Raw genomic sequence first — 25,784 nt, 5'->3', positions numbered from 1 at the left:
CATTGTCTCAGGATCTCAGCACTAGAAAATAGGTATCGTTGAGACAGGAAGACACCACCACCAACACCATCATCCGGTTACTCAGGCAACAGAGCACCGCCCACTGTCGCACGGTGCGTGGAACGCCACCGCCCCACCTCTTCGTCCTTAGTGGCTGGGAGTAATCTCAGCTTCGTTCATCCAATCGACAGGCCCGCCCCTCCACGCCGTCGCCTGGGGCTACGAGACGCCGTTTTTCTGTTTCCGGCAGTTTTACTTCCGTTTGTTTAACAGCTGGCCCGGAAGTTTAAGTGAATCTGAGGCTTGGGCTCCAAAAGTTGCCGTACGGTATTTTATTTTAAAGTAGACATCTGTCCGCTTTCCACTTACGGAGGCCTTACAGTGTGTGTTCTGTGTTACTTGAGTTTAAACGCACTGCAGAATGTATTTACCCTTCTCTTTTGGAAACGTATTCCGGAAGCGAAACCCTGAGTAATCGGAAGTGGTTAGGAGTGAGAGAGCTCCTGGATATGTGGAGGGCCTGGGCGGGTCGGTTTCTGAATGGAAGAGGTCTGTGAGAAGTTAACCTGGTGATACCGATCCGAAGAGCCTATGAAGTGGAGCCCCCTGAAATACGGAGAATAAGAATATTACAGGTAAATCCGACGACAAGCAGGTGTAACTAAGGATGCTGGAAAGGGACGGAGGTCTGGCTGGAGCTTGGTGGCCAGTAGCTTTGGATTTAGGGAACGATTGTTGTTCCTGGAAGGCTTTTTCAGACAGGGATGGAACTTCGGTTTCGACTTCCCGGGACAGCAAAGGTTGACAGACTTGTCGCTTCCCGGCCTATCGCTCTCATACCTGCTCAATCCCCCTACTTACCTCTTCATCCCCTCACCTTCATTTGGCATTTGCCAGCAGGCACTCGCTGTGCCTGTACGTTTCGCAGAGCAACTATCAAGGGCAGTTTCGGGGATCGTTACTCTTACGAAGGGTTTTTTGGATACCCTTCGTAAGTCTATTTGGAGCAATAGACTGTAGTGTAGAAAAGTTTGTGACTGTTAAGAAAGTTAGTCGTCGGGTTCACTAATTGAACTGAGTTGTGTCTAGTACTGAGAGCGATCTTTTTTTGTAGTGAAACCAGTTGTCATCTAGTGTACAGTTTGTCATATTTATATCATTACAGTAGCATCACCTTTTTATATGTTCTCTAGTAAATCTGAGTCTGTACTGTAGGCAGTGTGTACATTTCTGAAAGCATGTGCTCAATATATGTTTCTCTTTTTATTTTTGGAGCTACACTATTTTAACTTTTTATTACCAAAAAAGTATGAATTATGTTATCTTGAGTAATATTTTTTGTCGTTTGTTACACGTCTAAACAGAAGCTCCTTTTTGATATGTGTGTGTCTGTGTGTGCATACGAATTGTGTCAGTATGTCTCCTAAGAAAGTAATTACTTTAAAATTCCTCTTGTCATACGGATGACACAAAACCACCACAGTAACTTCATTGCCATTGCTTGGCTAAAATTCAGGACACACTTCTGACAATTTAGAGTGTATTGGTGAGGATGGTGAAACGGAGTATTTAGAAGTAAACCCCCCCAATTTTTTTTTTTTTTTTTTTGAGACTTTTAGTAGACGTAACAATGCCTTCTGGGAGAATGGGATATAAGAGACGTTTCCCTTTCTAAATGCATGCGTACTAAATACAGAAGCAATTAAAATATCATTAACTTTTAAATTAGAGGTACTCAATGAATGTGTTTATATGACATTGTTTATATTATTTCATATGCATACATTTCTAGGTTGTTCAGTAGACGTCTTGGAGTGCATTTTCAGTGGTTAAGGGGAAAAAATGACTACTAAAAATTTAGAAACCAGAGGTAAGTGGCTTTTTTATAATTGTTTTTAAAACATGACATTTATGATGATGTGAAGGAACGTTTGAGCCAGATAACTAGATCTCATGGACCCCCTTGGGAATCATTTGTTATTTCAGATCCCTTTGTGTTTATTCTGTAGTGCAGTGTTTATATTTCAGTACTTTAGATGTACAAGTGAAATTTAACATCATTAATTAGAATTTATTAGGTGGCTGCTCTTAAACATTTAATGTTAATACAAAGTTTTTAACAGCTATATTCCCTATATGCTAGAAGATTAAGATTTAAATAAGAATATACATTTGTAAAGATTTAACCAGATAGACAAAGCAACTAGGATGTATCAAAGATCTCTTTCATGTTGTATTAGTTTGCTGGGGTTGCTGTAACAAAGTACCATAAACTGTGTGGCTTGAACAACAAAATATATTGTCTCAGTTCTGGAGGCTAGAAGTCCAAGATGAAAATGTCAAAAGGCTATGCTCCTTCAGAAGGCATTAGAGACACTCTCCTAGCTTCCAGTGGCTTGCTGGCAGTCTTTGGTGCTCCTTGTCTTGTAGACGTACCACCCTTATCTCTGCCTTCATATTCACATGGCGTTCTCCCTGTGTGCATGTTTCTGTGTCTAAATTTACCCTTTTTATAAAGACAGCAGTCATATTGAAAAAGGAACCCAGCCTACTCCTGTATGATTTCGTCTTAACTAATTACATCTGCAGTGATCCTGTTTCCAAATGAAGTCTCATTCTGAGGTAGTGGAGGTTAGTACTTCAACATGTAAAGATTTGGGGGACACAATTCAACCCCTAAATTGCTAAATACAGTAGTCACTTTTTAGTCCTAGCTAGTTTGTCCTCTCTAATATTTAATACTGTTGACCATTCCCTGCCTTTTGAGATACTTTCTTTTGATGACTTCCATGATATCACTTTTATTTTCAGCCTACTCTGTAGCCTTTCACTGTCCAATGCAGTAATTATATGTGGCTATTTGATTTTAAATTAATATTTTCTAAAAATTAAAAATTCAGTTTCTCAATGACACTTGCCAAACTTCAACTGGTCAATAGGCAAATATGGCTAGTGGCTATTTCAATCACTGAATACAATTCTGTTGGACAGCACTGCTGAAGCTGTATCTCCTCTGTTTCTTTTTCAGCCTCCTCTCCTTCTTATTTGTCTTTTAAGTATCAGTGCTTTTGACCACTGTTTCTTTTCTGCTGTCATGACTTCAGTAATTATCTATATCCCTGATCTCTTTCCTTATGATTCATACCCTTATAGACTACTGCTTACTGGCCATCCTCACATAGCTACAGGCAACAATTTTAACATGTCCCATAGTGAACTTCTCCTGACCCAGCTTATTTTTTGGATAGGGTGAATTCTGCATGCTAGAACCATCAGTGAAAGATGGAAAACTGTTTTCTAGATGCCAGTTTTTGAGCAAGCTGACCTACAGCAGCACACCCTCTCTAAAAGCAGGTTGAAATAAGTTTAGGAAACAAGAAAGATCATGCCCCTACATATGTAATTGAATTTAATTCAGCTGTGCAACAGCATTTCATAAGTCACCAGAAGGCTTTTATACCATTAAATAAGCAAGTCAGAGACTGTAATGAAAGTAATAAACGGTAGATTAATGGAAAATAAGAGCAGTTAAATAATTAATGTGAAAGCAACCAACATGGTGCTTGTCAAAAAGCAAAAACTAAATACAATATTATGATTAGTCATTAAAAGTACTGGCAAGTCCTCAGTGAAATTAAATTACTTTTTAATATTTATTATTACTTGTTTTAATGAGGATTAGAGTTATATGGTACTTTAACAAACATGATTTTATGTGATCTTAATTATCCAGTAAGGGAAATAATTCTATTAGCCATATTTCTGTTTAATCTTTCATCTGATGTTAGTGAACAAAAGTTACTCATATTGCATGGCCTGTGAAAAGGTGTACGTGGTTGACATTTGTCAGTTGTCTGTACTTTCTGTAACTGCCTCAGGAGATAAGTACAGTTGGTTTGGTAATAGCAACAGAACTTCCTCTCAGAAGACATTTGAGCAGTACTGTCATCATAAGAGGGATGTATCATGGCTGCTAGGGCTGTTTCTGAAAAGGAAACATATAGTAAATAGTAATAACTAGAAACTTAAAATCCAAAGCTTTTCTTGGATGTGGGATTAAAATTAAAAATAAAGCTATTGAAGTCAAATAGTTTAGTAATAGTAGACCAAATAGGAAGGTCTGAGATATTTAAATATTTTTGATTCCATAAAATAGTCTAACACTAGTTCTGTAGAATAATAGGTAAAAAAGATATTCCATGAGCAGATAAATTCGAGAAATGCTGTATTAAAAGAGAGGCTATAGGACCTCTTAAGAGTCTATAGTATAACTTTAATACTAATGTACACTGAAACTCCGTAGAGATGCAGTATGCAACATTGCCCACACTTATTTGTCCAGGGAACTCTATCCATAGAGCCTTTGGTAAGAAGAATGCTTAGATTCCAGTTCAGTAAATCTTGATGTAACTCTTAAGTCCATTGTATGTAACTTATTTTACTAATTTAATAATAGCTAACTAAAGTTTATTGGGTGATATGGGTGACATTTAAAAAGACTCTTGTTTTAAAATTACCACATGAGAATCCCTAATTTGTTTTAACTGTTTTATAACTGAATTTGTATAAGTTCTGGAAAGTCTTTCAGACTATAACCAAGTTAGGAATTAATGATTTAGGATAGAGGAAAAAAAAATAAAGCAGTTTTAAATGGGTTAGTTTTGGATGTTAAAAATGAAACACTCTAGGTAGTCTATTAACAGATTAATAAACTTCAGTAAGCATTTATTCATTTTCTCTGTGACAAGGACCATTTTATTAGTTCATGATACAAAGATTAGGAGGCAGTCCATACCCTGAAGAGCTCCCAACAGTCTAGTCTACTAGAGAAACAAATTATTTTTGAAATATATACTACCATGTTTGCATTACTCTGAAAGCACCAAGGGACGGGAGAAGGATGAGGTTAAGTGCTTTGTCCAAGGTCACACAATACATGGCAGTAGGGACTTAAGTTATTTTAACTCAGACTCTAGTGAGTTAGAGTTCTTTTCACTACCCCATTCTGCTGACTTAGGTACCTCTCATCATAGATTGAAGTTTTATGAATAAAAGAGAAATATTTGTTCAATGACAGACTATGAAATTTTTTGTGCCTCAATATTCTAGAGCAAGGGTTGGCAAATTGTGGCCCTCAGCCTCCTGAGAATATTTGCAATCAGTTTGATAATAGTGGACATTAACACTATTTAAGCCAAACAGTATCCTGAATTTAAAAAATTCTGTTCTTCCCATTATTAGACCTATGTTATCAAAAAACTATATTTAATTATTGTTGTTATAGTTTGAATTTCATCAATAAATTTTTTTTCTCTTATTAAATACTTACATGGTATCCTCAGTTTTACCTTTTGGTTCACAAAGCCTAAAATATTTACTCTCTGGTCCTTTACAGAAAAAGTTTGCCAGCTCCCATTCCAGAATGTTAGACTAGTGTAGTGACCTTCTTTGTTCTTTCCGTACATTTCACCAATCCTGGTAGGCAATACGAATGAGCAAACCTTAGATATGTTTTAGTTCATTGATAATTGATCACAGGTGGAAGTAATGATGATGAATAATTTAAGGATTGTTTTGTTGGTTCCCTTCGAATAGTGGGGAAGAATAAGGATTGATGTTTTTCTTGACTTAAGCATTACTCATAACTATGGAGCTGTTACCATAGGTCCTTGTCTTCCCACTTGAGATAAAGTAATTATTCATAAATGTGTCCTGGATTGTGCCTACTGCATATGTAATAAAGGTTTCTACATATGTCACAAGGAAAAATAGAATTATGAAAGTTACCAGGTGAGAAAATGTAAAGCCTTGGCTCTTCTGCCTGCTTACCTATGCACATTAGCTAGAATCATAGTTATTACTGAGAGGGAACTATCATGTAATATATAATACAACTTTGATATTCATAAATGCTTGAGTAAGTAGAACAGTTTAAATAAAGTTAAGAGTAAATTGGAATAGAAACAAGTTGATTGAACTTCTTGATTTCCCAACAAGGTATTTTGTTCAAAAAGAGATTTCTGTTAAATACGTATTAATGATTCTTTGCCTTTTAAATTTAACATTAATCATTTTGTAATTTGTTCTTGAATCTCTGTTACTTAAAATTCCAGCTCAAAAATGTTACAGCTTGCCTAGAAATCTTATTTGACCATAATGGAAATATCACACTTGTTTTTTATTTCCTCAGCCTCAGTGGGCCTGAACAATGGCTCTAGTGTGTATTTTTATTGTTGATGGCTTTTATTAATTTATAGTTAATACATGATTCTACATTACTTCTTAAATGCCAGAATGTCTTATTGACAAAATTAGACAAGTTAGTTAAGTTTAGACAAACTTAAAATCAGATTTTAAGAATACAGGTGGCTAGGTGTGATGGCTCACACCTGTAATCCAAGCACTTTAGGAGGCTGCGGCCAGAGAATTGCTTGAATCTAGGAGTTCAAGACCATTCTGGACAACATGATAAAACCCCGTCCCTACAAAAAAAAAAAAAATTACTTGGTCATGGTGGCACATGCCTGTAGTCCCAGCTACTTGGGAGGCTGAGGTGGGAGGATCACCTGAGCCCAGGAGGTCAAGGCTGCAGTGAGCTGTTTTTAAATGATTCAGTGGAAATTCTCTTTGTGAGTGCTACCATGCTTTGTATTAACTAATTTACCAAACCCACCATGTTAGGCATTTATTTCACTTTCTGAAGTACCCCTTTGTTTACCTTTTTAAAAGTAGAGTCAGTCCCAAGGCCCAAGGGGTGTTTAAACTTCACTTACATTTCATATAGAAATGAAACTATTTTATTCTAATGTAAAATGTTTTGCAAAATAGAACATATTAACTATACCTCAGATATGGTTCCACCTCCTGTCTAATTAACATAACTCAAGATTCCCAGAACATTTCTACACGGGAAAAATTTGAAAAAAGTAAATCTGTTAATTGAATAAATAGTCCTATAGTCTAGCAATATAACTTTAGGATTTACGTAAGAGAATGAAAGTCAGAATTATATTTTATGGCATCAAATAAATTAAATTTCTCTCCATATCAACATCCAAAGTTTATTAGGAATTTATATAAATAATAATAAAAGCAATAGGACCTAACATTTAATGAGTGCTTACTGTGTCAAATACCATTCTAAACAGTTTACATGTATTCTTATTTATTTTTAAGTACTATACAAATCATAGGCATTGAACATGCAAATAAATAAATAGTAAGGACATTAGGCATAGATCCACAGATTACACTGGTAGAGTGATTTTGGAAGGCATTTCGGCCATACAGATCTTCAACAAACCCATTGATTTTATGCTTGGGAATTTATTTGAAAAAATAATTCAGAAGTTAAGAAAAATATGTAGGTATAAAAGTGTTCAATAAAGTCTTATTTATTATAGTGAAAAATTTGAAAGAGTCTAAATATTCAACAGTAGAATAAGAAAGTAAATGCTGTATTAACTTATATTCTAGCCATAAAATAAAAAATATGTTAAGCTTACAAAATTTATTACAAGTGTAAAAGGAATTCTGTTTTAAGTCTTTGTTTTAGGAGATTGTATTACACACACACACATATATACACGCACACACACACATATATACACGCACACACATATATAGAGAGAGAGAGTGTCTACAGTATGCTACGCATTTGGTCTTATTACATATATATATATGGTTTGGTTGGACAGTGATGAATTCACTGAAGACCAATCAGTAGTTCATGATTGTCCTTAATGTTTCTATAGACATAAAATTTCTATTGAAATATTGTTATACCACTTATTGCCCACTTATTATATATTATCCTGTAATACATTTTATCTTTTTATATTTATGTCCTGTCCCCTAAATTAGGTAGTAAATTTCTTAAGCATAGTGGTCTTGATAGAATGTCTACCCTACGTTAGGTACCCAGCACCATGTTTGCTGCCCGTGACCAGTCAAAGTTCATCATTCTAATCATTGTCACTGATCTGTGTGCTCCTCTTTTGTCTCTCCCCTTGTTATCATTCATTTGTTTATAACATATATATGTATAAAACATATATATATGAATACTACATGCAAGGCACTTTATTGGGAATACAGTGCATTTTATTGGGAATACAGTGCACTCAAATTGAAAGCCACTGGATGGAATGAGAGAACAATAAAATAATTTGGGTATGATGTGGTGAAAGTGAGGTATAAGGATGTTTAATCTGACAATTCAGTATAGTTTCACTTCTGTAAGCAGGGCATAAACTGTTAGGCCTAAGAATAGGATTGAATCTTCATACATTTTTCAGTGTAACGTATATGTTGCTTCCTCTTACTCCAAGAGTTCACAAAAACAGGTGAATCTCTTATGATGTAGATGGTTTCAAATGTGCATATATATAGCTAACATTTATTTTTAACTAACATTATTGAGTGTGTACAGTAAGCCAAGCATTTGATCTTATTACATTTTTCTTACCAAAATTCTATAGCAAAGTTGTTATCATCTCCAGTTTGCAAATTAGGAAATAGAGATTCATGGAAGATTAAATTATTTACCTGGGGTTATACTAGGAAGTAAAAGTCAGAACCAAATACTCTGATTCCAAATCTCTGGTCTACTGAAAGAAAGTTTAAACATGTACCTTTTGTTGATACGTGATTGTTTTGAAAATTACTTTTTCTCTGATTTTTTTTTTTTTTTGCATTCTTTTAGTGCGAGTAATTTTGAATATAGGGTTTAGTATTTTCTTAGCAATTTCTTGCTTAGAAAATTTTTAGCATTTTCTTGGCATTTCTTCTTGGTAAGTTTCTGTTTTGTTTCCTTTTTGTTAGTCACCCTTACTTCATCCCCAATCCGAGGAGCAGGAGATGGAATGGAAACTGAGGAGCCACCTAAATCTGTTGAAGTTACCTCTGGAGTCCAATCTAGAAAGCATCATAGTCTTCAGAGTCCATGGAAGAAAGCAGTTCCATCAGAGAGCCCAGGAGTTCTTCAGCTAGGGAAAATGCTCACTGAAAAAGCAATGGAAGTTGAAGCTGTAAGAATATTAGTTCCCAAAGCTGCTATAACTCATGATATCCCCAACAAAAACACAAAGGTTAAGTCTCTGGGACATCATAAAGGAGAATTCCTTGGTCAGTCAGAGGGAGTTATAGAACCTAATAAGGAACTCTCAGAAGTAAAGAATGTATTAGAAAAGCTCAAGAATTCTGAAAGAAGGTTACTACAGGACAAAGAAGGTCTTTCAAACCAGCTCCGTGTACAGACAGAGGTAAGAACAGCCTTAATTGATAAAATGAGTACTACTCTTTACATCTGGACCTTTTAAATCTGCATGTTAGAAAACTACATTTCTTTATGGGAATGTCATTTATCCTAGCTTGTCATGTCTCTAAAACGCTTCCTCTTAAAGTTCTCATTCTCTCTCAGTTCTCTAGAGATACTTTATAATGGGAACTTATACTCTAAACCTCATTGAAGATGGAGGTGTGAGGTGCTTTGGACAAGACCACCAATAAGTTATAAAAGTAGGTTACAATTATAAACTGCCAGACCAAAAATTGACCAAGTCAGGCGTAGTAATTGACCAGCAGTCCTTGTTTTAAGGATCCATAAATTTCAAGTATTTTTGCCTGTGTATACAGGATACTTGGAATAAAGAGAATGGTGGTATAACTTACTGTGTCTTCATTGTAAATGAAAAAAATCTGTACTGCTTAAGTGTGTTGCTTTAATCTTTGCATCTTAGTAAAAATTGCCTTGCCCCTTCCCTTGTTTCTCTATTAGACCATACATCTTTTGGCTAGATACAAGTCTTCTTCATAAGTGAGACCATGGTTAGTGGTTTTATCCAAATAATTTTAAATAACTAGTTTCTCATTACAAAATGTAGTACAAATTTATGTTGTAAAAATTTCAGAAAATACAGAAAAACACAATGAAAATAGTGCCACCTGAATCATTTCATCCAGCTATACCTGCATAACCATATACATTGAGTTCGCTTAGTGTTATAACCCACTTTTTTCAGTTATTAATGTTCTGCCATGTCACAGAATATTCTATTACAATGTCATTATTAATAACAACAGCTTCAATAGCTATACCATATACCAATACCCATTACTTCTTCAATAGCTATACCATATACCAATACCCATTACTGGATATCTGTTTTAATTTTTTGCTGTTTTCAATAAAGATATAAAGAACATACTTAGAAACATACCGGATTACTTCCTTAGCTTTATCTTTTAAAAGTAATTTCTTAGGATGCAATAGACTAACTTATACATGTTGAATAAAAAACATAAGACATTCTAAGTCATATTTTTTATCAAAATGTATTGGTTTTGTTTTAATTTTTTTTCCTTTAAGTGTTGACTGGAACTATTTGTTATTTTCATAATGACTTTTACTCTTATTACAAGAAGCTCAGTTTATTACCACATGGACTGTGGATATAGATGTATAGAGAGTAGTAGAGAGGTATGGTTTGTATATCGTATAGAACTTAAATATTTAATTTTACTTTTTGATAGAGGCTTTAAGTCACGGAGGTCCAAAATTACACAGAAATACAGTCTTTTTTTGTTAATTTTGTTACATTAAAGTTAGTGATATTACTTTGAGCTTGTTGTATTGATCATGTTCTCTTCTAGGTAAATCGTGAGTTAAAAAAGTTACTGGTGGCTTCTGTTGGGGATGATCTTCAGTATCACTTTGAACGTCTAGCCCGTGAGAAAAATCAGCTTATTTTAGAAAATGAAGCCCTAGGTCGAAATACAGCTCAGCTTTCTGAACAGTTAGAACGTATGTCAATACAGTGTGATGTATGGCGAAGTAAATTCCTTGCAAGCAGGTATTTTCTACAGCAAATAGTATTTCATTTCCTAGGTTTTGCTCCATCAGGTCTTTGATCTATAACACAAGAAAGTAGATTGCAGTGTGAAAATTTCCGACTAAGGTCATCAAAGTACTTCATTTAAGATGTGGACTGTCTCTCCTCTGGATAGTCACACAGTCTTCCTAAATGGAGAAGTGATATAAGGATCATCCCTTATTCCCGAGTTCTAGTTTACTGTATAGTAAAAATACAATGTTTAAGACTGAAACAAAACTGTAAATTCAGACGTCTAGTAAACATTAAAATCACAAAAAGCCAAACTATTTTTCCCCATTCAAATATTTGAACTCTCTAAGATAATATTATTCATTCTAAATGCTCTCTTCTCATAGTTCTTTTAACTATACAATAAAGCTTCCCGACCTTTTTCTCTCCATGCACAAATGGAAAATTATAACATTTTTGTGACATACTGGATGAGGCTATTCTCATATGGCGGGGAAAACGCCGGGGTCCTCATCCAGGCCTCTCGACACACTGGTGGTTGGGAAACTCTGCTATATAGTATGATTCTTTGTCTGTTTATCCCCTCCCTGCCTCAATTTACAGTTACCGGCTAACAAGATCTGGATGTTATCCATCTGTGTATTTCTGGTACTTAGCAAAATACTTTACAGAGTGTGTTTAATAACTGTTGATTTAAATTGAATCATCTAGAGATCTCTCACAAAACAACCATAGGTTTACAGGGTGTATTTGAAGAACCATTGATTGTGATGAATACATTTTTAGGAAAATGTTTTTTTCATGTCTTAATATCTCTGACACTTTCTAGCAGTTGTTCACTCTCTTAACAGTCTTTCATTTATCTCCTAATTGTGCTAGTTCATTATGCTATTTGGAAAAATGAACTATTTATTCACTTAGAATGAAAGTTAATTGAGTTGATTCTTATTGAACATTTTTTAAGAAGCAAATCATGCATCTATTATACAAATTACTGCAATGTGCAACATTTTAACATCCTGATCAACACCAATAGTAACATTTCATTAAATTTTAAATAAAATTAAATACAATTTTATTGGTATTTTAATTGATGTAATCTTCTATTGTCAAAATTATTTTCATTTTGAGGAATTTGGTAGTAACTGCAGTCTCAGACTTAAATTTTAATTTTAAATTTTTCATCTGATTAACCATACTCAAACATTTTGCTTCAATTGCATCAATAGAAAATTGGTTAAATAAAATTTTGTGTATCCAATCAGTAGAAAACATGAAGCTAATTTTGAAAAAAGGGAATGAGATAGCTCTATAGTGTGCTAATATGGAAAGTCTCTAAATAAAATATATTAAATGAAAAACTAAGATTTAGAAAAACGTGTGTATTACAGTATCTCTTTTTGAAATAAAATAGATAAATTTATCTTTTAACACCTAGTATCACTGTTGAAACATACATACAAGTCTATTTTGTTTTGAGAAGTGAAAGAACCTCTTGTTTGGCTGCATATATAAAGAAAGGGTAGGGATGCTGGGCCATGAGGCAAAGACTTTATATAAGTCTTTTTATATCAATATTTTTCTGAGGGCAAAGAGGGAATTGAGTGTAAGAAGATAATTTAGTTTTGTTTGCCTCTTTAAGTTTTCTGTGTTTAAAACATATAATAATTTTTTCTTTCAAATTTTGGTCAATCTAGAGTAAGATTGAGATGTATTCCAAAAGTCATTATATAGGAAAGTTGAATAACTTTTGCCTTTGTCATTGTCTCAATGAATATTTTAACTGAATCCCTTTCATGAACTCTAAGCTCATAGACATTTTAGTGTTCTTTAGTCAAAATTTAAAACTGTGAAGTAACTATACTATGTTAAATCTTTGTTAGCTTCTGAAAATGACAGTCACAAAGTAGTATATTCAATTTTTTACACTGTATTATTGTCAGCAAATTTATATGTAAGATTTTAATCTTTTTCAGGGTAATGGCAGATGAGTTAACCAACTCAAGAGCAGTTTTACAGCGTCAAAACCGTGATGCACACGGGGCTATACAAGATCTCCTAAGTGAACGGGAACAGTTTCGTCAAGAAATGATAGCTACCCAGAAGTATGGCACTTGTTTACATTCTGAACTCTTCTGCTTTGTCCTGCAAATTACGTTATTGTACTTTTGTGTTTGTTTGTTTGTTTTTGTTTTTGGTGTGTCTACATTGGATAACTTACTGAGCATATACTTTTAGTAGCATTTTAAAATAGATACTCTGGGAGGGAGGAGGACTAAAAAAATAGAAGGCATGCTTTTCACATTCTTAATTGGGGAAATAATTAGTTATATCTGTATTAGAAGGATTCTCTGGATTTAAAAGCAATTGCTGGTTATAGTTGTAGTCGTACAGTTTTTGGTAGAAGCCAAGGAGTGTACCTGTCTCTCCTGTGGAAGGAGATATTTTTGAAGACTTTCTGCAGTGTTAGAGCTTGTTTTCATGTCCATATACTCCAGAACTATCAAAATTGATGGTCTTCCTTAAAAGCCTTTTGCATTTTTATGTAGTTGATTTATTACAGATAGAATCACTAAGTGTCAAAGAGCAAATTATAGGGGACACTAGAAGAAAGAAAACACAAGAAACCTCTAGCCAGTTTAATCAGGAAAAAAAGAGAAGATATACATTACCAGTATCAGGAATGAAGGGGGGGGCACAATATAGACACTATACACATAAAAAAGATAATACAGAAATGTTATGAACAAATCCATGTCAATAAATTCAGTAATTTAGATGAAATGGACAAACTCCATAAAAAACAAACTACCAAAGGTTACTCAAGAACAAATAGATAACCTGAATAGCCCTAACCTATTAAAGCAAATATAATAATTTATAGTTAAAAATTAAATATTTTCCAGTAAAGGAAATTCCAGGTCTAGATGGATTCACTGATGAATGCTAGTAAACATCTAAGGAAGACATAAAACCAAATTTACAAAAATTATTCTACAAAATAGAAGAGAAGGAAACAATTTCCAACTCATTTCATGAGGCCAGCATTATCTTGATACCAGAACCATTAGCCAAAAACCACCAACTAATATCTCTAATTGACATAAATGCAAAAATCCTTAACAGAATTTTAGTGAGTCAAATCCAATAATACATAAAAGTTTTATACATTATGACCAAGTAAAGTGAATCCCAGGAATTGTAGATTGATTTAGCATTCAAGATTCAATTAATGTAACTCACCAAAAAAGAAAAACTGTATGAATATCTCCATAGTTTCACAAATTATGTAAGTAGTTCCTATACTAAAAGGTGAGAACGAAAAAAAGTACTATTTGTTAAATGATTTTCAGGCAACAACCTAGTAGATTAACATATGCTTTCTGTAGTCTAACTTACTTGACTAAGACATCCAAATTTATGGAACTCTGAGAGAGAAAGGGATCAGAGAAAGATGTTATATAATTTCAGAAATATTTTTATTACTTATTTACTATTACTAGTTTTTACATTTTGCTCTCTTACTAATGTCCAGTGTTCATGTGTGTTCTATGCAGATTATTGGAGGAGCTCTTAGTCTCTTTGCAATGGGGAAGAGAGCAAACTTACTCCCCTAGTGTACAACCCCACAGCACAGCAGAGCTAGCGTTAACAAATCACAAGTTGGCAAAAGCAGTAAATTCTCATCTTCTGGGAAATGTTGGCATTAACAATCAAAAAAAGATTCCATCAACAGTTGAATTCTGCAGCACTCCAGCTGAGAAAATGGCTGAAACGGTAAAATATTTTCTCTTTTGTGATCTGTGGAACTTCTAAGACTGTCCTCTTACTGAAAGGTGACATATTATCATGGAAAGTGTTTGGCATTAGGAATTAGGAAATGTGGGATCTAAACCACTCATGCTATTGAGTGTGTTATCTTGGAGGAAATTATTTCCTCTTCTGAACTTTAATATTTTCTAACACTACTATTCTATTTTTAAGGACAAAAAAGGTAACTGTTTTGAAAGAGGTCCTATGTTTTAGCTATTTGAGTCACTGATAATCCTTTTCTTGAGTTCATTTTGATATAAAAACCACTGCGTAGAATTTTTAATGTAGTAGATTAAATCAGTATATTAATAGATTAGATTACTTCTGATCTAAGAAATTACTTAATTCCCACATATAGATGGAAATGTATCAAGTACTACAGAACGGATAGTATAGTCGTGGATGAATTCAAGGTCCATGCAGCTGGCTTGTCAAATACTCATCTCACATTTCTGTGACAACAACCAAGTTCACCTTCATTGCAGCTCCCATGTCCCCATCCTGGGTCACTGCCAGTCGCTGTAACTTTTGCACTATTAAAATCTTCAACTCAACATCTCTCTCTCTCTCTCTCTGTGATCTGTGATCTCAACTTTTTTTCTTCCCAACTCTGATTCTTCATTCTGACTCTCTGGATGTTCTTTGATCACATAATTGTTTTTATTCCCTCGCTCCCTGTATTTTTTTCTGTACCTCATCAGCTCACTCTTCTAGTTTCTCGTCCGGCTCTAGCTTGCCTAGACTCTATTCATAAGTGCCTTGCTGCCTTATCTTCCTCTCCGAGTACGCTGAAAACCCCAGGCCTGTGTCAGTTCAGCTGTTTACCTTTTTGTTTCAGTACCCGTCAAATACTACCTCACATTCAGCAGATGACTTTCCTTCCTAATCCACAGAAGAAAAAGGGGACAGAGGCAGAAAACTGCCTGAAGGTCTCATTTGATATCTAGAAGCCTATCTGTATGGCAGCATACATTTCTCTGAGAGGAAAAGGTGTCCTTCCTCTTCTCCTAAGCATACCTCCCCTCTAGGCTCTGGCTTCCCCCTCAACAGTTATTCTTTCTCTGTGTTGGCTCTTTCCTTTTGGCTTAAGAACATGTCCAAGCATCATTCATCTAAAAAAGAAAAATCTTCCCTCTATTGTAAGATCTCTGGATATGGCTTTATCATCTTCCCTTCACATCCAAGAATCTTGGACAAGTTGTCCATACATGTTTGTACTTACACACCATCCATTCCTCAATTACTACCATCACTTAAATCTGTAGACTTCCTGCCCCACTATTCTCAGTAAGTACTCTTAAAAAGGTCATGAACATTTACTATCATATTATACTGTATGGAGCATTCCTTCCTTGAAACTCCCTTGACCTTTGTAACATCACTTTTTCTTGGCCCTCTCTGACCTCTTCTTCATAGACATTTTTCCTCCTTTAGATGTTGATGTTTCATAGGAATCTGTTTTCCCCTTTTCAAAAATCCCTTCATTTCCTAAACACCATACTCTTGCAATGATTCACTACTTTTGTGACCATTGTTTCTAAGTTTTTGACGGGGAGGGGCATCCTCTTCCTGTGACCCCTCTTGAGCTTTCTTAACATAACATACTTTCTGTATTCTCTTGGTGTTATTCTGTTACCATAGCTTTATGCTTGTGACTCTTCCGTCTCAGACTTTTTTCTGAGTCTGAGAGATTTATATCCAGCCAGGCATTTCCATCTACTTGTTCCACAGATGACTAAAAATAGAACCTCTTTTCTCCTTGCTTTTGCGTTTGTACAGCCCCCCTCCCCTAAAAATCTCCTCCTCTTCCTGTACTCCCTGTCTTGATGAATTATACCTACTCTATAGTGCTGTTTTCAGATTTGCATAAAAAACACATATAAAGCCTGTAGCAGTTTCCAACATATTGTAATTTCTCAATAAATGGTAGCTATCATTTTTACTATTTCCTTCATTCCCCTAGTCCTGTTGATTTTACAGATTACTTACCAGTTTTTTCTAATTTATCCCCTCTCAAGTTCAAACACCTGACTTCCAGCCTAGCCCACTGCAGTTGCCCCCTCACTGATACCCTGCCCTGCTTCTTAGCTGCTCCTGCCCACCCACTACTGCCAGAGAGTTATTTCAGAAGGCCAGTTCAGTCATCAAACAGCTCCCAGTCTCCCTCATTATTGAATCAGAATTCATTCATACTGTATAGAAGGCTTTTTATAATCTTTTTTCCATCTCCCTTTCTCAAGAACCATTTCCCAAGTGTCACTACCCACTGCACTTCACATTCCAGCAGGGTTTAACCACTTTTCATGATGCACATAGGCCATTGTATCTCATGCCTCTGTACATACCTTTTCTTGTCTAGACTGCCTTCTCCGCACCTCTTTTGTTGCCCAACCTCTATACCACCTTTAAGAACCTGCCTTCTCTGAATCTTGCTGGCAATCTGAAGTGTTCCTTCTCCAGCCTTCCGTTGTACTTTGCACTTATATCTATAATTGCCCTTTACCGTATTAAATTATAATAGTTTGATTTTCCATCCCTCTCCCAAACTGTAAACTCCTAAAGGGCTGGGGACGTTGTGTTTTTATGTTTCCTCAAGGTCTAGCATAATCCTTTGCACATAGTAAGTGCTCAGCTACTTACTGAATGAGTCAGTACCTAAAATTAATCATTTTAATCCAAAACTTTGTTTCTCCTTTTCTATTCTCTTTGTTAGGAAATTGTGTCACTGCCTACTTAGTTGCTGCCAGTAGCATTTGGTATAGTTGACCGCTCCCTCTTTCTTGAAATACTCTTTCCTAGGTTTATATAACCTAATACCATACAGGCTTTTCTCTTTTATCCATCCATTTTATTTCACTATACCATGTTAGGTATCCTCAGGGCTTGATTTAGATCCCCTTCTTCTCCCAGTCTTTTATCCACCACATTCTCCTATTTAACAAAATTGACAGCCCTTCTTCCTTAGTGTCTCTTAAACTTTTCAGTCCCATTGCTTCAAGGTGCCGTCATTTCTTAGCTAGATTATTACAATAACCTCCCTTTTTCTGTTCTTCTTATGTCTGCTTATGCATACTGCTTCCTCCATCCCCCATACTGTGTATAGAATGATCTCTCTGAAAGGCACCCTGCATAAAATCCTTCCCCATCACTTTCAGGCTAAAATACAGAAACCTTTCTGTTCATATTAGTGTGTCAGTCTCCTGCTCCTGAATTCCCTTAGCATTTTGTTTCTCTCTGTCTCTAAAGACCTGTAATGTAATAACATCTTTATAGTATTTGAGAACTTATTTTCTCTTCTAAATTTATAAACAACGTTAAGCCCTTCATCTTTGCTTATCCTCTAGCACCAAACCAAATTCCATAAAAATAGAAGGATCTCAAAACTAAATTGAAAAGCAGTCTAGTTGAAAAACAGAAGTGCTAAAGTAAGTTGATGGCGCTTAAATAATGCCAGGACATTCTTAGAGTAGTGATGGCTCTTTGGGTTTGGTGGTAACTTAGAAGGGAAAAAAAAATCTGCAGGACCACATGACTGCTAGGGAAACAGGCATCACCAGTCATTCCAGAAAGCTGCTTTGAACAAGCCTTATATAAGAAAGAGAGAAAGCACTTTTCCCGATTCATTTCACAATTCTTTCCAATTGCAGTGCTTGCTACCTTTGTACCATAACCCAAACACATCATGTGGTGATGATTAAGAAAATATGAACATGAGAATCGAGAGCTGTGAGCCAGGCACGTTATCCCTGCCCTTAACTGGAGAACTTTTTTCAGCTCAAGAGTTCCTGTTTTGGGTCTCAGTAAAGGAGACAGATTAGGAAAAATCAGAGGAGAAGAAGAATTAGGAGAGCATTGTGTTGTGTAATCCAGGAAACAAAAACATGGCTGTAATCATAAAATACTGCATATAAATTAGAAAAAGAGAAATGAAAAGCCATTGATACTATAAATGAAAAGTTATCAAGGATTTTGAAATATCATTTCCATAGAAGAATGGATCCTTCTATTTTTATGGAATTTGGTTTGGTGCTAGAGGATAAGCAAAGATGAAGGGCTTGCCTTAACATTGTTTACAAATTTAGAAGAGAAAATAAGTTATCAAATACTATAAAGATGTTATTACATTACAGGTCTTTAGAGAGAGAGAGAGAAACAAAATGCTAAGGGAATTCAGGAGCAGGAGACTGACACACTAATATGAACAGAAAGGTTTCTGTATTTTAGCCTGAAAAATATAGAAATCTTGATTCTGAGCAGTTGAATGAAAGATTGAAGAGGGGAAGTAGTAAGTCCATTTTGGTTAAGGAAAAAAAAATTGACATCACTTAATGATATAATTGACATATAAAAAAACTGACATCACTTAATGATATAACCTCATTTTCTTCTATGTTTTCCTGCTTTCCTACCAATATCTGTGAAACATTAATGTCATCATTTAAAAATATATGTAACCTAGATAATCTAGTAATTAGACATCAATGTTAAATTTACAGCTTAAGAAAGGAAGTAAGTTGTCTTTTCAATCAGATTCGTCATTCAGTTTTTATAAGTTACATATTAATGAAGCGTAACTTTATAGGTAGGTATACATCAATGAAATCATAGGCTTTTACTATCTATATTGCATACTTCTGACATTATATCTTATTTTCCTTAGGTTCTAAGAATTTTAGATCCAGTTACCTGTACAGAGAGTTCACCAGATAATCCATTTTTTGAGTCTTCACCAACCACCTTACTTGCTACAAAGAAAAATATTGGACGATTTCATCCCTATACTAGATACGAAAACATAACTTTCAATTGCTGCAATCACTGCCAGGGAGAACTGATTGCCCTTTAACAGTCAATATGTTGGAGGCATACTAAGGTACTTGCTTATTACCCAAGAGTCATTATTATTTGGGAACTGGGGTTCTTACAATGCTAGAAGTAATATCACTTCCTATTTACAAACTGTATACACCCAAAGATGTTTTATGTACTAGACTCCAGATTACCCTTTCTTAATAAATATCTCAGGGTAAGTAAAGAAAGAAACTGTATAGATATATTTAAAATAGAGAATACTTTCCAAGCAATACATGATACTTTTCCTAAAAGACTCTAAAAGATTCTGCAACTCTCTTTTAAGCACTAAATTATTGTTTATCTTGCTGGATATTTTATATGAACACTGTTTATTTAGATGCACTAAAGCAAAAGTAGGCAAACTACAACCATGGGTCAAATATGGCCACACCTATTCATTTGCTATTGTCTAAGTTGCTTTTGCATTACAACTGCAGAGTTGAATAGATGCAGCAGATCCTTGACAGAAAAAGTTTTCTGGACCCCAACTCTAAAAGTAATTCGTTAGTAGGAAAGCCGGAGAAACTTCTTTCCCTTTATGTAATTTTTTGAGCTACAAAGAGCCTTGCAGAAACGGATGAAGGGATTAATCTTTTACAAATAAATGCTATATAATAAAAAAATATTTTAGAGCCAAATTCAACATGTGTACTTCAGCAAAACATGCTCATTTTATGCAGGGGATTCTGTATTTGGAATGGACACAATCTGACATATATAAAAGAAACAGATTCTTAACTATTGACTCTTATTTAGAAAATGCAACAGACAAGAATATCCAACTTGATATTTATAAAAGGTAGACTTTTTCTAAAACAGTGTATAAGCTCAAAGAAAAAAATACAGTGTATCAATTAATATATATTATGTAATATATATTATTGTATATTTATGATTAGCCATCATAAATGCCCATTGCTTGGCCTTTAAGAATAATCACATAATATTTATATCAAATTATACAAATTTGTTGCAGAAGTGCCTGTCAGAGAAATCATCAAAAGACAAACCTGGTCAAATAATAATAATTGTAATGTCTATGATTTTTTTTTGTCTGACTCATCTGAGTTATATTTAGTTTTCAAGTGGCAATAAATTTATCTACCTTCTTTACTGTGACTATTCCTTTTTTCCCCCAGAATTAGTGCTTTGGTTTAGGTCTCTGTCTAGCTTAACTACTTCCAATTGATTCTTCAGCCTTTTCTTTTAGGTTTACTTACTATAAAAGTCTCAGAAGAAAACATAAGGGGAAAGCTTCATGACATTGTATTTGGCAATGATTTTTTGAATATGACAACAGAAGCACAGGCAACAAAAGAAAAAATAGATAAATTGAATTTCATCAAAATTTCCAATTTTTGTGCATCAAAAGATGCAGTGAAAAGGCAACACAGAGAATGGGAGAAAATATTTGCAAATCATATATCTGGTAACTGTCTAGTGTCCAGAATATATAAAGCACTCCTACAACTCAACCACCAAAAAACAACCCAATAAAAATTAGCAAAGGGGCTGGGCATGGCGGCTCATGCCTGTAATCCCAGCACTTTGGGAGGCTGAGGTGGATGGATCACCTGAGGCCAGGAGTTCAAGACAAGCCTAGCCAACATGGTGAAACCTCATCTCTACTAAAAATACAAAAAATTAGTTGGCATGGTGGTGGGCGCCTGCAATCCCAGCTACTTGGGAAGCTGAGGCAGAGAATTGTTTGAACCTGGGAGGCGGAGGTTGCGGTGAGCCAAGATCATGCCACCACTGCACTTCAGCCTGGGCGACAGAGTGAAACTCTGTCTCAAAAAAAAAAAAAAAAATACAAAAAATTAGCCATGCATGGTAGTGGATGCCTGTATTCCCAGCTACTTGAGAGGGTGAGGCAGGCAAATTGCTTGAACCCAGGAGGTGGAGGCTGCAGTGAGCCGAGATCGCGCATTGCTCTCCAGCCTGGGCAACAAGAGAAACTTCATCTCAAAAAAAAAAAAAAAACAAAAAAAAAAATTAGCAAAGGACCTGAATAGACATTTCTCCAAAGAGGACATACAGATGGCCAATAAGCACATCGGAAGATGCTCAACATAACTACTCATTAAGGAAATGCAAATTAATATCCCTTCACATCCATTAGGATGGCAATTATCAAAAGAGCAAATTATAAATGTTGTCAAAGATGTGGAGAAATTGGAACCCTTATGCATTGTGTTTGGGAATGTAAAATGTTGAAAACAGTGTGGCAGGTCCTCAAAATATTAAACATACAGTTGCGATATGGCCTAGCAATTCTGCTTCTAGGTAGATTCCCAAAAGAAAGCAGAAACTGGGATAGATATTTGTACAACAGTGTTCACAGCTGCGTTATTCACAATAGCCAAAAGGTGGATATGACCCAGTGTCCATTAATGGATGAATAGATAAACAAAATCTGGTATATACATGTGAAGAAATACTATTCAGCCTTAAAAAGGAATGAAATTTGATGCTACAATGTAGATGAACCTTTATAATATTACACTAAGTGAAATAAGTCAGACACAAAAAGTCAAATATCAAATGATTCCATTTAGATGAATTCCTAAAAGAGACAAATTTGTAGAGACAGAAAGCAGAAGAATGGTTGTCGGGGCCTGGAGAGAGTATAGAATGGGAAGTTTTTATTTGGTGGTATAGAATTACAGATTGGGATGACAAAAAAGTTCTGGAGATAAACAGTGATGATGATTGTACAACAATGTCAGTCCACTTAATGCTCCTGCATTGTACATTTAAAAAATATTAAAATGGTAAATTTTACACATGTTACAATTAAAAAAAATTACACTCTTGTAACCACAAACTAGTGGCACACTTCTGCAACTGTTGGTTTAACGGTGTCAATAACAATAAAGATAAGAGTTAGTGAGCTAAATTTAAAAAATAAAAAATATCTCAAATGAGCAATCTAACATAATACCTTAAGGAAATAAAAAAAAGGACAAACTAAACCCAATGTGAGCAGAAGGAAAGAAATTAAGATTAGAGTGCAGACAAATAAAATAGAGAATAGAAAAACGAGAGAGATAATGAAAGAAGTCAAAAGTTAGTTCTTTAAAAAGAAAGACCAAATTGACAAATCTGTAGCCATACTAAGAAAAATAAAACATGTAAAACTAAAAGCAGAAATGAAAGTGGGGACATTATTAGTAACCTTACATAAAGAAAAACTGTACACCAATAAACTAGGTAGTTTACAGACAAACTCCTAGAAAGACATGTATTAGCCCATTCTCATGCTACAAAAAGAAATAACCTGAGTAATTTATAAAGGAAAGAGGTTTTCAAAAAGGGAGAATTATTCTGAGGCTAGACCATGTAATGCTTTTACAGTGCACTTAAAAAAATTTTTTTTTCCACACGAGATTTCTAAGTGTCTAAATTACATTTTTTCTTAAAGAACCCAGAGTAGCTTCTGTTGCAATAGCTATTAATGAAGAAAACAGAATTCAGTCAACCGAGAAGAAAAAAACTTTTGCTCAAAAAGACAAGGTCCCAAGAGAGAAATAAACAAAAACATGAAGGCCTTTTAAATACAAGCATGCACATGTGCACACATACATTTACATATCTTGGATGTTAGCTTTTAATTAAGCTGACTTAACCATTGAGCTCCTAAAAATTGTATTTTCCTTCCCAGAGGCCTCTCAGCAGAAATGGACCCAATACCTCCCGTTTTTAAGTTTACATGGTATCAAAAGGAGTGAGACAGATACACAAACAAGTGGAGACAAATTTTGGACAACACAAGGGGAAGTGCACTTGGGCAAAACAGATTCAAAACCTGATCTCAATAAAAATGCAAAGCGGGTGTACAACCAAGCCTTATTGCTTCCCTTGCCAGTGCCGGACAAATGGCTTAACAAGCCTAGATAGGAAATCAATAGGCTCCCGGCGGCATACCATCTGGTTAACTCACCCTTTGAGTTCCTCCGCTCCTGATCTCCATTCTAACCCAGTAGTGTAAGGGATGCGCACTTTTGAGCATGGGACAGCCTTCAAGAGGGTCCCCGGGAAAATCTCACCTGCAGCTGCTGGGATGCCCCTGAAGACTGTCTCGTTGCAAGCCGCTGACTGCTAAATGCAGCACCATTCTGGTCTCTCCTGGCTGACCCACCAAATTTTGTTCCCAGATCAAACTGAGGGTCATCGGGCTGCTGTTTCTTGTGGCCCATAACGAGATGCAAATGAACTGGGGAGGAAAAGAGTTTTCATTTCTGCAACCGGTTACAGGGAGAAAGCCTGGAAATTATTGCCAGACCAACTCAAAATTACAAAGTTTTCCAGAGCTTATATACCTAAGCTATATGTCCATGTGTAAGTGTGCATTCATCTAAGGATGTGATTAACTTCTTTTAATCTATAACTAAGATCTGAGTCCTGAAGACCTTCCTCTGGAGCCTCAGTAAATTTACTTAATCTAAATGGGTCCAGGTGCTGGGGGGATTACCCTTGTCTCCTGCTAAATCACGGAGGTTTGGGGAGTTCCTTCAGACCCCCAATAACTTGTACGTGGAGGCCTGGGAAGTTTCTTCAGACCCACAGTAAAACTTGTTTAATCCTAAATGGGCCTTGTAAAGAATTCCTTTATTATTTTGTCATGCTTTAAGGCCCAGGAAAGGCCTAGGCAAAACTCTTGATGGGCTTTTATGTCATCCTAGCCTTTGTATAAAGGGACTGGCTTTTAATATTTAATTTAACCCCTCTCAGTCAGTAGTAAAACAGTTGTTATGGAGGCCTGCATGAGTGAGACCTGGCCTGCCACAATCCTGTGTTCATGTATTGAAAGACTATATTATTAAGATGGCAGTACTACCCAAAGCAGTCTACAGATTCACTGAAAGCCCTACCAAAATTCCAAAAGCCTTTTTGCAAAAATGGAAAAGCTGACCTTCAAATTCATATGGAATTGTAAATGCCATGAATAGTCAAAACAATGCAGAAAGGCCAAAGTTGGAGGACTCCCGCTTCCCGGTTTCAGAACTTACTATAAAGCTGCAGTCATCTGAACAGTGGGCTGTTGGCACAAGTACGGATGATACTAACATACAGATCAATAGAATAGAATTGAGGCTTCAGAAATAAACCCATACATCTGTGGCCAACAGACTTTCAACAAATGATGCTGCAATAACTGAATGTACACATACAAAAAAAAGTTGAACCTCTGTGATATTGTGATAGAAGAAGAAATACATATTTTGGTCTTGTACCGGTTTCCTGGCACATAGCTCCTAAAACCCTTGGAACATCCCAAGTCCCCAAGCTGTGAGTGTCTTTGTATGCTAATGAAATGACTAATGTCTGGGGGACCTGAATGGGGGGTAGTTGCCAGGAGGAACCAACCAAGTAATTAGAGAGCAGACCTCCAGGGGAGAGGGAAGTCCTGAAGGTTAAGTTGATCACCAGTAGCCAATGATTTAATCATTCATGCCTTCATAATGAAGCCCCTCACTCCACAAAAACCCAAAAGGTTTAAGACAGCTTTCTAGGTTGCTGAACATGTGCAGGTACCGAGAGCATAGAAGCTCCACCACCCTTCCTCCATACTTTGCCCCATGAATCTCTTCATTCTGGCTATTCCTGAGTTGTATCCTTTTAAAAAGAGATAAACGTGTTTCTCTGAGTTCTGTGAGCCATTCTAGCAAATTACTGTGGAAACTGTAACTGGGGGACCTGTTATTTGCAATTGATGTCCGAAGTAGGGGGCAGTTTCATGGGACTGAGCCTGGGTGTAAGGTCTGCATTAACTCTGGTTAGTGTCAGAATTGAATTGTAGAATACCTAGTTGGTGCCTGCAGAAAATGGGGAAATTGTTTGGTCTTAGGGAAAACAACCTAAACATCTGGTGTCAGAAGTGATGTACTGAGTATTGAGAGTATAGAAGGAAAAACAGTTTGTTTTTTCTTACTCTACCTCACACCATATAAAAAAGGTAAAAATGAATCAAACTGGCTGGGTGCAGTAACTCGTAACGCACGCCTGTAATCCCAGCACCTTTGGGAGGCTGAAGCAGGTGGATCAGCTGAGGTCAGGAGTTTGAGACCAGCTTGACCAATATGGAGAAACCCGTCTCTACTGAAAATACAAAAAATAGCTGGGCATGGTGGCGGGCACCTGTAATCCCAGCTACTCAGCAGGCTGAGGCAGGAGAATTGCTTGAACCAGGGAGGTGGAGGTTGCAGTTAGCCGAGATATGCCACGGCACTCCAGCCTGGGTGACTGCGAGACTCTGTTTCAGAAAAAAAA

General features: G+C 35.8%; 3 protein-coding genes across 5 annotated transcripts in view; 1 reads left to right on the top strand and 2 right to left on the bottom strand.

Annotated features, from left to right (window-relative positions):
- The window catches only part of NME7 (NME/NM23 family member 7), a 222,994-nt gene extending 222,738 nt beyond the window's left edge, over nt 1–256 (bottom strand). Inside the window, exon 1 of the mRNA XM_017868462.1 lies at nt 1–256. Coding sequence (XP_017723951.1) covers nt 1–3 — 3 coding nt within the window. The 5' untranslated portion in view covers nt 4–256.
- Nucleotides 179–23,541, top strand: BLZF1 (basic leucine zipper nuclear factor 1). Of its 3 annotated transcripts, XM_017868459.1 has the most exons (8): nt 310–635; nt 1,793–1,870; nt 8,824–9,263; nt 10,654–10,853; nt 12,821–12,949; nt 14,402–14,621; nt 19,318–19,530; nt 23,176–23,541. In XM_017868459.1, the coding sequence occupies exons 2-7, from the start codon at nt 1,843–1,845 to the stop codon at nt 19,501–19,503; spliced, it is 1,203 nt and encodes a 400-aa protein (XP_017723948.1). In that variant the 5' UTR covers nt 310–635; nt 1,793–1,842; the 3' UTR covers nt 19,504–19,530; nt 23,176–23,541. The 3 variants fall into 3 exon arrangements, with proteins under 3 accessions (XP_017723947.1, XP_017723948.1, XP_017723949.1); XM_017868458.1 differs by lacking the exon at nt 23,176–23,541 and having other exon boundaries at nt 179–635; nt 19,318–20,624; XM_017868460.1 differs by lacking the exons at nt 310–635; nt 1,793–1,870; nt 23,176–23,541 and adding an exon at nt 5,821–5,917 and having other exon boundaries at nt 19,318–20,624.
- CCDC181 (coiled-coil domain containing 181) overlaps nt 8,919–25,784 on the bottom strand; it is an 89,083-nt gene continuing 72,217 nt past the window's right edge. The window contains exon 6 of the mRNA XM_017868457.1: nt 8,919–9,003. Coding sequence (XP_017723946.1) covers nt 8,988–9,003 — 16 coding nt within the window. The 3' untranslated portion in view covers nt 8,919–8,987. The remainder of the gene's footprint in view (nt 9,004–25,784) is intronic.

Source organism: Rhinopithecus bieti, unplaced genomic scaffold (assembly GCF_001698545.2).
Source record: "Rhinopithecus bieti isolate Rb0 unplaced genomic scaffold, ASM169854v2 scaffold_4101, whole genome shotgun sequence".
NCBI classification, from domain to species: domain Eukaryota; kingdom Metazoa; phylum Chordata; class Mammalia; order Primates; family Cercopithecidae; genus Rhinopithecus; species Rhinopithecus bieti.
The sequence above is the reverse complement of the archived record's forward strand: the minus strand, read 5'-3'. Positions and strand labels throughout refer to the sequence as shown.